The sequence below is a fragment of the Hyperolius riggenbachi genome, chromosome 5 (assembly GCF_040937935.1).
Source record: "Hyperolius riggenbachi isolate aHypRig1 chromosome 5, aHypRig1.pri, whole genome shotgun sequence".
In the NCBI taxonomy this organism is placed as follows: Eukaryota; Metazoa; Chordata; class Amphibia; order Anura; family Hyperoliidae; genus Hyperolius; species Hyperolius riggenbachi.
In genome coordinates, this window is record NC_090650.1 from 445,189,115 (window position 1) to 445,201,309 (window position 12,195).

The 12,195-nt window shown below is 48.9% G+C and overlaps 1 protein-coding gene across 4 annotated transcripts in view; it reads left to right on the plus strand.

The window, feature by feature from the left end:
• The window catches only part of LOC137519260 (microtubule-actin cross-linking factor 1, isoforms 6/7-like), a 277,534-nt gene that overhangs the window by 214,791 nt on the left and 50,548 nt on the right, over window positions 1-12,195 (plus strand). For all 4 annotated transcript variants that reach the window (XM_068238155.1, XM_068238153.1, XM_068238154.1 and 1 more), the window contains exons 21-26: window positions 5,267-5,395; window positions 7,355-7,525; window positions 7,611-7,766; window positions 9,049-9,255; window positions 9,934-10,056; window positions 10,905-11,074. In XM_068238155.1, the coding sequence (XP_068094256.1) occupies window positions 5,267-5,395; window positions 7,355-7,525; window positions 7,611-7,766; window positions 9,049-9,255; window positions 9,934-10,056; window positions 10,905-11,074 (956 nt within the window). The remainder of the gene's footprint in view (window positions 1-5,266; window positions 5,396-7,354; window positions 7,526-7,610; window positions 7,767-9,048; window positions 9,256-9,933; window positions 10,057-10,904; window positions 11,075-12,195) is intronic.

A 12,195-nucleotide genomic window follows, 5' to 3' on the forward strand; every position in this document is an offset into this window, starting at 1 on the left:
ATACTGTATTTGGTTTGGGGGAAGGTGTGTAATGGGGAGGAGAACACTAAGGGCTCGATTCACAAAGCGGTGCAAAGTGTTAGCACCATGGTGAAAAGGCCCTTATCACGCCTAAAGTCACTTTAGGCATGATAAGAAGAAACTCGCGCGAAGTTGCCGCGCGTACGCGCGTAAGTGCGCGCGCAACACCCGACGCTTCGCGCGAAGCTCCCATTAAGCCCTATGGGACTTTGCGCGCGCTCTTACGCGCGTACGCGCGAACGCGCTTACGCGCGGTAACTTCGCGCGAAGAGCAGGAAAAATCGGTGATAACTCAGTGGTGAAAAGGTCATCACGCCTAAAGTCTTTTAGGCGTGATAACTGGGTTATCACCGCTTTGTGAATCGAGGCCTTACACTTGGACGCCAGTTCACTTGCTAGAATGATGAGGGAAAATATTGTGTGTTGGGTAGTACAGCTGCTTAAAACAGAGAGAAACAGAGAATACAGTCAATCACAATACCATAAAGATTACCATCACGTTTTGCACACAGTGACATCTTGTGGTTGTTTTACTATATTGCAGTTTAAGGTAATAATACTGTTGATACTTCCAACAATGTATGCCTAAAAATTACAAACCATTATTTAGGTGAGAAGAAGTCAGTTTCTAACACAGCTCATCAGTCAGAGGTGAGGAATGCAGCAACACTAATCCAATATATCCAATATATCCTGTATGACATCAGCCCAGCACATGAGAGAGGTGCGAGGGGGGGGGGAGATACTGTAAATCCCAGAAAATTGTGGTCACAAAGTCCTCCCCGCCCCCCAGACTGCTGGCTAAAATAATCAGTGCTTATAAAATGTCCAGAACCTCCTTCACTCATTTGAAGCAGAGAAGTCACTCTGTAGCAGCTGTGAAATGTCTTATGGAGCAGGAATGGGATGAAGTTGGTGTGTTTTCTGTTGGAGATTCCACATTGCACAGAATGATTCTGGTTATCTGTCCAGGTTCTGAGGAATGACGTTCTGTCGCACACTCGCACGGTGGAGGCTGTAGATGAAGCTGGAAGGGCGATCCTGCTGACGTCCCTCAGTGACGGGATGGACACTCTTCAGGCCAGGCTCAGCGAGCTGACGCAGAGGTGGGAGTTTGTCCGGAGCGAGACGGAGAGACGGCAGCTGGAGTTGGAGAATGACCTCAGCCGGGTAAATCATACAGTAAATGTTTTATTTATGGATTATAGATCGTTAGATGGCTATGTGATTCGTCCTACGGACACAGTGTTCAGGTTTGTGGTGATCACTCCGCTATCGTGGCGCTGTCAGGATTCTCATTCAGGACACGGCGATGGTTTTCAGCTATGAACAGACCAAGGCTGATATTTTTTAGGGCTTGTGTATATTGCCGTTTGCATTTGATTTGATTTGCTTTGAATAGAGTTTAAGTTGCATTTGAGTAGCATTTGCTTTCAGCCACCCAGAAGTTTTCCTGTACCGAGGTAAGTGCCTAACTTTTGTTTCTTTTTGAAGGGTACCAGAAGTGACAAGTGACACGATAAGATTATCCTGTGTGTATATATAGTCCCAATCCTACATAGATCTAGGCTGTGTTCCTTCTTCTTTTTTTTCTCAGTGTAAAGCCTCATACACAAGAGGCACCGTTGTAGCTGTTGCTAGCAAACAGGAGACGTGTGCGTAACAGCTCGGCGACAGCTCTGCCTGAGTGACAGCTGTCTACACGTCTCTGCCCAACAGGCAGAGACGCGGCGGAAGCTGTCGGCGAAAGTTTCGTCCCCCCGCCGGAAGCTCCCTTCTGGCTGTGGGTAGCTGTCGCTAGTCCGCACATACACACGCAGTACGTGTGGTGGACTAGCGACAGTTGCGGAGACAGAAGTTGCCGGCAATTGAACTTTTCAATCGCACGGCAACTGCTGTCTCAGGCGACAGTTCGGGGTGCACGCGTCATACACACGGGGCAACTGTCGCCCAGACATGCGCGTACCACGTGTTTGTGGCGACAGTTGTGCCCCGTGTGTATGGGCCATAATGGTGCATACACACGGGGCACAACTGTCGCCACAAACACATGACATGCGCACGTTGCGGCGACAGTTGCCCTGTGTGTATGACGCGCGCACCCCGAACCGTCACCAGTCAGGGCTATTGCCAGGCGATTGACGGAGCCAATCGCCGGCAGCAGCTGTTGCCGCAACGGTCGCTAGTCTGCCACGCGTACTGCGTGTGTATGCGGACTAGCGACAGGAGACTAAGGAAAGTGAAGGGAGCATCCGGCCGGGGGATGCTCCCTTCACAGACAGCTTCTGCCGCGTCTCTGCCTTTCTGGCGAGACGTGTAGATAGCTGTCGCCACCAGGGAGTAGAGTTGGGCCGAACGGTTCGCCTGCGAACGGTTCCATGCGAACTTCAGTGGTTTGCGTTCGCGTCCCGCAGGCGAACTTTTGCGGAAGTTCGGTTCGCCCCATAATGCACCATGAGGGTCAACTTTGACCCTCTACATCACAGTCAGCAGGCCCAATGTAGCCAATTAGGCTACACTAGCCCCTGGAGCCACTCCCCCCCTTATAAAAGGCAGGCAGCGGCGGCCATTACGCTCACTCGTGTGCCTGCGTTAGTGAGAGTAGGGCGAGCTGCTGCAGACTGTCTCTCATAGGGAAAGATTAGTTAGGCTTAGCTTGTTCCTGGCTGCATACCTGTTCTGTGAACCCACCACTGCATACCTGTTCTGTGAACCCACCACTGCATACCTGTTCTGTGAACCCACCACTGCATACCTGTGCTGTGAACCCACCACTGCATACCTGTACTGTGAACCCACCACTGCATACCTGTTCTGTGAACCCACCACTGCATACCTGTTCTGTGAACCCACCACTGCATACCTGTTCTGTGAACCCACCACTGCATACCTGTTCAGTGAACCTGCCACTGCATACCTGTTCTGTGAACCCACCACTGCATACCTGTACTGTGAACCCACCACTGCATACCTGTTCTGTGAACCCACCACTGCATACCTGTGCTGTGAACCCACCACTGCATACCTGTACTGTGAACCCACCACTGCATACCTGTTCTGTGAACCCACCACTGCATACCTGTTCTGTGAACCCACCACTGCATACCTGTTCAGTGAACCCACCACTGCATACCTGTTCTGTGAACCCACCACTGCATACCTGTTCTGTGAACCCACCACTGCATACCTGTTCAGTGAACCCACCACTGCATACCTGTTCAGTGAACCTGCCACTGCATACCTGTTCAGTGAACCCGCCACTGCATACCTGTTCTGTGAACCCACCACTGCATACCTGTTCTGTGAACCCACCACTGCATACCTGTTCTGTGAACCCGCCACTGCATACCTGTTGTGTTCAGTGAACCCGCCACTGTATACCTGTTCAGTGAACCTGCCACTGCATACCTGTTCTGTGAACCCGCCACTGTATTCCTGTTCAGTGAACCTGCCACTGCCGTCACTACACAAACAGCTGTTTGCGGTGCGTTACACGGTGAGTTTAGTGTGTCAGTGTGAAGCAGTACCTTAATTACACTACCTGATTGATGTATACACATGCAAGATGTTTTAAAGCACTTTAGGCCTGTCATTTAGCATTCAATGTGATTTCTGCCCTTAAAACGCTGCTTTGCGTCAAATCCAGGTTTTTCCCGGGGACTTTTGGCGTGTATCCCACTCCGCCATGCCCCCCTCCAGGTGTTAGACCCCTTGAAACATCTTTTCCATCACTTTTGTGGCCAGCATAATTTTTTTTTTTTCAAAGTTCGCATCCCCATTGAAGTCTATTGCGGTTCGCGAACTTTAATGCGAACCGAACCTTCCGCGGAAGTTCGCGAACCCGGTTCGCGAACCTAAAATCGGAGGTTCGGCCCAACTCTACCAGGGAGCTGTCGCTCCCTGGTCTCTTGTCTCCATGCAACAGGGGACAGTTGTCCCCCGGGTGTATGTAGCTTAAGAAAGCAGACACTGTCACTTCAGTCAGATTGTAGCATCACCACACCTCCCAACTTTTTGAGTTAAGAAAGAGGGACATTTAAAAGTAAACCAGAGATTATGAAATAGAATGTATTGATTCTTACCCGGGGCTTCCTCCAGGTCCATAAACAAGTATTTTGAGGATAAGCAGGCACACCAAGTTCTGGGTGCTTGATGCTGTGACAAGGCAATGTCACTTTTCTGATGTGGAATAGCGCACAATAATATGTGCGTTGCATCTTAACTACGAGTGGTGTGCTGATGTACCGTGATACTTCCAGCCCCATAAGCATGTGTTCCTTGCCGCCCTCTTGCGGTCTGCCGTTCAGCCGCAATCAGACCCGGTAACTGGTTCAGTGACGTCCAGTCTGGGTCTTCTGCACATGCCCAGGCGGTCCACCCATGCACAGAAAACCCAGACTGGACCCGACTGAGCTGTTACCGGGGCTGATCGCGGCTGAATGGGAGGACGGTGAGGGGCTCAGACGCAGTGGCGTAGCAATAGAAGGTGCAGAGGTAGCGACCGTATCGGGGCCCTTGGGTCAGAGGGGCCCTCCCTCAACCACAGCATTAGCTTTCTATTGGTCCTGTGCTGGTAATAATCACTTCTATAGATACTTAGAATAGTGGTAATCATTAACAAACTGTTACCCATCCTCTTCTTGCACCTCTGACACTGTAGTTGTCCTCTATTGGTTTTGGTGAACCGTTTCAATTGTTTTGTATAGAGTGCTTGAGGGGGCCCAATGCAAAACTTGCACCAGAGCCCACAGCTCCTTAGCTACGCCACTGCTCAGACGTATTTATGGGGCTTATTTTCACTTCAGGTTTGCTTTAAATCCGGAGAACTAGGCGCAGCTGCAGATGGAAACTTTCTCCATTATGACCACTTCATGTTTAGTCTACCAGAAACTTGTAAAGATTAGTCTAGCACAACTTTCAATGCCCACTGTTACCAATTCTCAAAGCAATGCTGCCATCTTCTGGTTATAGGAGGTAATACAATATGATGGGTTATTATTATCATTATTTATGATGGGCAATATCATCTATATTGAGCCACCATTTTCTGGATAATATAAAGTTCAGTAAGTATAAAGATGACTATTTTTAACAATTGAATTATCCTGTTTCTCTATTAAATGCACATTCCTGGCTTCCTCAGTCAGTAAATGCAATTCATAAATGTTTGGACTGGATTTTACTATTTATTACACACCTGGCTGCCCATAGACTGTCATGTGACTTTGTCTCCCTATTATTACAGGTTCAGGATGTGACTCTGGAGGTCACGGATCTTTTGCAGTGGTTAGAACAGGTGGAAGCACACCTATCCTTCTCCAAGCCTATCTGGGGGCACCCAGAATCCACCAGAGATGCTCTTAGCAAACACCTGGTGAGGGGACTCAACTCAACAAGGGTTCAGATCTGATTGTAGAACGACTGTTGGCTCAGCTCTGATTGTAGAACGACTGTTGGCTCAGCTCTGACTACAGAATGACTGTTGGCTCAGCTCTGACTGTAGAACAACTGTTGGCTCAGTTCTGTCTGTAGAATGACTGCTGGCTCATCTCTGACTGTAGAGCGACTGTTGGCTCAGCTCTGACTGTAGAACGACTGTTGGCTCAGCTCTGACTGTAGAACGACTGCTGGCTCATCTCTGACTGTAGAATGACTGTTGGATCACTTCTAACTGTAGAACGACTGCTGGCTCAGCTCTGACTGTAGAATGACTGTTGGATCAGTTATAATTGTAGAACGACTGCTGGCTCAGCTCTGACTGTAGAACGACTGCTGGCTCAGCTCTGACTGTAGAACGACTGTTGGCTCAACTGTGACTGTAGAATGACCGTTGGCTCAGCTCTGACTGTAGAATAACTGTTGGCTCAGCTCTGACTGTAGAACAACTGTTGGCTCAGTTCTGTCTGTAGAACGACTGCTGGCTCATCTCTGACTGTAGAGCGACTGTTGGCTCAGCTCTGACTGTAGAATAACTGTTGGCTCAGCTCTGACTGTAGAACGACTGTTGGCTCAGCTCTGACTGTAGAACGACTGCTGGCTCATCTCTGACTGTAGAATGACTGTTGGATCACTTCTAACTGTAGAACGACTGCTGGCTCAGCTCTGACTGTAGAATGACTGTTGGCTCAGCTGTGACTGTAGAGCGACTGTTGGCTCAGCTCTGACTGTAGAACGACTGTTGGCTCAGCTCTGACTGTAGAGCGACTGTTGGCTCAGCTCTGACTGTAGAATAACTGTTGGCTCAGCTCTGACTGTAGAATGACTGTTGGCTCATTTCTGACTGTAGAATAACTGTTGGCTCAGCTCTGACTGTAGAACGACTGCTGGCTCATCTCCGACTGTAGAACGACTGTTGCATCAGCTCTGACTGTAGAACGACTGCTGGCTCAGCTCTGACTGTAGCGTGACTGTTGGATCAGTTCTAACTGTAGAACGACTGCTGGCTCAGCTCTGACTGTAGAACGACTGCCGGCTCAGCTCTGACTGTAGAACGACTGCTGGCTCAGCTCTGACTGTAGAATGACTGTTGGATCAGTTCTAACTGTAGAACGACTGCTGGCTCATCTCTGACTGTAGAATAACTGTTGGCTCAGCTCTGACTGTAGAACGACTGTTGGCTCAGCTCTGACTGTAGAACGACTGCTGGCTCATCTCTGACTGTAGAATGACTGTTGGATCAGCTGTGACTGTAGAGCGACTGCTGGCTCAGCTCTGACTGTAGAGCGACTGTTGGCTCAGCTCTGACTGTAGAGCAACTGTTGGCTCAGCTCTGACTGTAGAATAACTGTTGGCTCAGCTCTGACTGTAGAATGACTGTTGGCTCATCTCTGACTGTAGAATAACTGTTGGCTCAGCTCTGACTGTAGAACGACTGCTGGCTCATCTCCGACTGTAGAATGACTGTTGGATCAGCTCTGACTGTAAAGTGACTGTTGGATCAGTTCTAACTGTAGAACGACTGCTGGCTCAGCTCTGACTGTAGAACGACTGCTGGCTCAGCTCTGACTGTAGAACGACTGTTGGCTCAGCTCTGACTGTAGAATGACTGTTGGATCAGTTCTAACTGTAGAACGACTGCTGGCTCATCTCTGTCTGTAGAGTGACTGTTGGCTCAGCTGTGACTGTAGAATGACTGTTGGCTCAGCTCTGATTGTAGAACGACTGTTGGCTCAGCTCTGACTGTAGAACGACTGCTGGCTCAGCTCTGACTGTAGAACGACTGCTGGCTCAACTCTGACTGTAGAACGACTGTTGGCTCAGTTTTTTTCCTCTATTCCAATCCTTCTTTCCTCTGCAATCTGACTTTGTCCTTCTATCATGTCTGCTTGTACAGGACCTGTGTAAAGAGATGGAGTCTAAGCAGCACACATATAACAGCATCCGGGACCGTCTCCAGCGCCTCCTGGCCTCCAACCCTCAGCCCAGAGGCTCCAGCGCTGAGCATCAGCTGCGGATGCTGGAGCAGAAGTGGGAGAGTGCGTACACCAAGGTGCAGGACAGGAAGGTGAGTGGCGCAGGAGTGGGAGGTGTTACGGTAGGAGCTGCTGATTGGCTGCTTGTATTTATTCCTGGCTTTCTATCTGGGACAGGCGTGTTTGTCGGACGGCCTGGCCATGATCACCGAGTTCCACAGCACAATGCAGGAAGTGTCACAGTGGATCGCACAAGCAGAGGGAAGACTCAACACAGCCGGACCCCCCAGCGTCATCCTGGAAACCGTCACAAACCAGATACAGGAGCACAAAGTATGTCCAGGCCTGAATATTCCATCATACGTTGCAAAACCATGTCTAGAATACAATTGTGCCAACATAGAAGGCAACATATAAGTCCTGAATCATCCGTCATACATAGCACAACCACGACCAGAACACAACTATGCTAACATAGAAAGCAACATACAGTATAACGCTAACACACAAGTACTGAATCATCCGTCATACGTAGCACAACCACGACCAGAACACAACCATGCTAACATAGAAAGCAACATATAAAGCTAACACACAAGTACTGAATCATCCGTCATACGTAGCACAACCACGACCAGAACACAACCATGCTAACATAGAAAGCAACATATAAAGCTAACACACAAGTACTGAATCATCCGTCATACGTAGCACAACCACAACCAGGTACAGGAGCACAAAGTATGTCCAGGCCTGAATATTCCATCATACATAACAAGACCATGTCTAGAATACAATTGTGCCAACATAGAAAGCAACATATAAGTCCTGAATCATCCGTCATACATAGCACAACCACGACCAGAACACAACTATGCTAACATAGAAAGCAACATACAGTATAACGCTAACACACAAGTACTGAATCATCCGTCATACGTAGCACAACCACAACCAGATACAGGAGCACAAAGTATGTCCAGGCCTGAATATTCCATCATACATAACAAGACCATGTCTAGAATACAATTGTGCCAACATATAAAGCTAACATATGATGCATGGAACAAACCAGGTGTCATGTGTCTTTTCAGATAACTTTCCAAATGGAAGACAAACTGTTCTTCTCTACTTCTAGTTCTCAAACTTGTATTTAAATATTCCATTACTCCATTGTGAAATGTTCTGCTCATTTGTACACTGACTTGTAATGGACAATTTATCTAGTCTGTATTACTTGTGTGTAGCAGAAATCCCAGAGAGGCATGTGATCACTACGATCAGGTGACAGATTAGTAAGGCTCTGATTTGCTGGTCACCATCATGACTAAGCAGGAAGACATCACAGCCAATCAGAGCAGTAAAAGTCCATGACTAGAGCAGACTCCTCCCATGACTGTAGCAGACTCCTCCCATGACTGGAGCAGACTCCTCCCATGGTTGGAGCAGACACCTACCATGACTGGAGCAGACTCCTCCCATGACTGGAGCAGACTCCTCCCATGACTCTATGATTTCGGCTACACACGAGTCACTCTGCTCTGTGGTGATATAACACTGCACACACAATGCCAGTGAGGGGGGTACCAGTGATATCGGCTCCTCTGTCTCGCAGGGTCTGGTACAGGAGATTCAGCTCTATGAGGAGAAGCTGTCTGGACTGGAGTCGGTATGTTTTCGTCTGAAGGACGTCAGTCGGAAGCAGGAGGGTGATATGACCCAATCCTTGGTGCAGGGCGCCCGGGAGCGGCTGGGGAAGGTGCAGGAGAGAGTGACGGAGAGAGGCCGCAGCCTGGAGGAATCCCGGAGACATGCCAAGCAAGTAAGTCCTCCTGATGGTCCTGAAGGGTACGCAAATTTTTCCAACCTGCTTGCAAATTTCACTGGACAAATTCAGACAGAGGCTGTATCCAATCTGCATGCTAACTTCAAAAATTTGCAAAACATTGACCAGTCCTAGTCTAGTCCTCAGTGTGATTCCTCATTTCAGTAATGCTTATAATATTTGCACAGCTTTACCTGCTGACTGCCACATGATCACTCCTGGCCCCTCCCCTCTTATGAGTCATGCTGTCTAGGTGGAGAGAAGACAGGATGAGAATAAGGGAGGGGCCACGAGTGATCATGTGGTAGTCAGTATAGGCAGGCTTGAGTGACCTACAGGATTGTTCCATGCGGCTGTGTTCATTGTCAGGGTTCCGTTAAATATTATGATTGTATTGTTTTGTGTTATTCTTAATTATTATTATAGCCCTCGGTTGTTGCCCGAAGGCTCTAATAATGAGATGAGTCAGGAAGATGCTGATAATTGCAGATTTTAATATAAATTGGATTCATCTTGGCAATGGGCCATTTATATATGCTTCTTGATGATTCTGATTGGTCCAATTCCAAGCCACATAACATTTGAATTAGATTTGTGTGCCAGCTGCAGTTTTTAGCACCTGATTGAGCACCTGTAGTGTTGAATGCATCTGAATGGTGTCTATTTGCCCCGCAGTACAGCGAGTCCCGGCGAATGCTTCTGGATTGGCTGCAGGAAGCGGAGCAGAGTCTGGACTCCCAGAAGATCGACACCAGCGTGAGCCAGCAGCACATCAAACATCAGCTGAGCCGTCACAAGGTAGCGAGACTCCGCCCCATGACTTCTCCTGCTTCTAGAGACTCCTCCCCAACACTTATCCTGCTTCTAGAGACTCCTCCCCCGACACTTCTACTGCTCTTATAGACTCCTCCCCACTTCCCCTGCTCCTAGAGGCTCCCCCCCCTAAACATCCCCTGCTCCTAGAGACTGCTCCCGTGACACTTCTCCTTCTCCTAGAGACTCCTCCCCAACACTTCCCCTGCTCCTAGTGACTCCCCCCGGCATTTTTACTGCTCCTAGAGACTCCCCCTCCGGCACATCTACTGCTCCTAGAGACTCCGCCCCCCACTTCCCCTGCTCCTAGAGACTCCCCCCCCCAACACTTCTCCTGCTCCTAGAGACTTTTCCCACCTGACACTTCTGCTCTTATGTCTCCCCCTGCGGACTCTTCTCCTACTCCTCGAGACTCCGCCCTGTGACACTTCTCCTGCTCCTAGAGACTCTTCCCCATGACACTTCTGCTCCTAGAGACTCCTCCCCGACACTTCTCCTGCTCCTAGAGACTCCGCCCCATGACAATTCTCCTGCTCCTAGAGACTCTTCCCTGACACTTCTCCTGCTCCTAGAGACTCCACCCCATGACACTTCTCCTTCTCCTAGAGACTCCGCCCCATGACACTTCTCCTGCTCCTAGTGACTCCTCCCCTGACACTTCTCCTGCTCCTAGAGACTTTACCCCATGACATTTCTCCTGCTCCTAGAGACTCCGCCCCATGACACTTCTCCTGCTCCTAGAGACAACCGCCCCTGTGACCTTTCTGCTGCTCCTAGAGACTCCAATTAATAGTCTTCTGTCATATTTCCACATCTGTCACGTACATCCACAGGAGTTTCAGAAAGTCTTCCGGTCGAAGCGCCCCGTGTATGAGGCAACACTGCGGTGCGGCCGCGCCCTCCGAGAAAAGATCCGGCTGCCAGAGGATACCCAGAAAATGGACGAGTCGCTGGGGGAACTCCGACAACGATGGGAGCACGTCTGCAGCCGGTCCACCGAGAGGTACAGATTCATACCGCACTAGCAGATCGGTGCCTGATGGGTATGGGGGTGTAGGGAGAGAGTGATTATATACAGGGGGGAAGTGTATTAGGAGCTGTTGAGATTACAGGCTAGGGGGTGTAAGGATTACCATGACCAATGTACTTGTGAGTCTGTCGGTTTCAGTAGATGCTCCCTCCATCATGTCGGATGTCCGCAGTGTACATTTCCTTCTGAAGTCCTTTCAGGTCTTCACTGCAGAGCTCCACTGAGCATTGTTATAGCACACCTGAAGTAAGAGGGATAGGGGGCTGCCATATTTATTTCCTGTTAAACAATACCAGTTGCCTGGCTGTCCTCCTGATCTCTTTGGCTGCAGTAGTGTCTGAATCACACCACAATCAAGCAGGCAGCGAATCCAGTCACACTTCAGTCAGAGCAGGGGGTAGGGAACGTTGGCTCTCCAGCTGTTAAGGAACTAGAAGTCGTACAATGCATTGCACAGTCATGATTAAAAAAGGCAAATGCATGCTGGGATTTGTAGTTTTATCACAGCTGGAGAGCCAAGTTTCCCTACCGCTGAGTCAGAGCACCTGATCTGCATGCTTGTTCCGGGGCTGTGGCTACAAGTATAAAGCTTTTATCGAACAATGGCTGCCTCTGCTGAGAATACAGTGCGTGTATGGTGGTGTCTGCTTGGAACACTTCAGCTGAGCGACGTCAGAGGGGATTGAATGTCGATCCTTACTGAACGACATACCTCATATGTGTGTACCAGGCCTAAGGAACAAAGGATCAGCAGGACAGCCAGGCAATTTGCACTGTTTAAGTGGAAATAAATGTCAGCCATTATATCCCTCTCCTTATTTCAGTGTCTTCTGTATATAAGTGTCTCCCATATTTCATATATGTGGATTAATATGTACATTTCACAAGTGTCGGAGGTAACTCTGTGGTAACAGTGTCTGCATTTTATATCTATAGTAATGGTTACTGCATTTCATATATGTGGCATAATAGTTTCTGCATTTCACATCCGTGGTTACGGTCTCTGCATTTCCAGTATGTACAGTTTCTACATTTCACATTTCTGTTAATAGTTGCTGCATTTGAAATTTGGGGTATTGATTTCTGCATTTGAC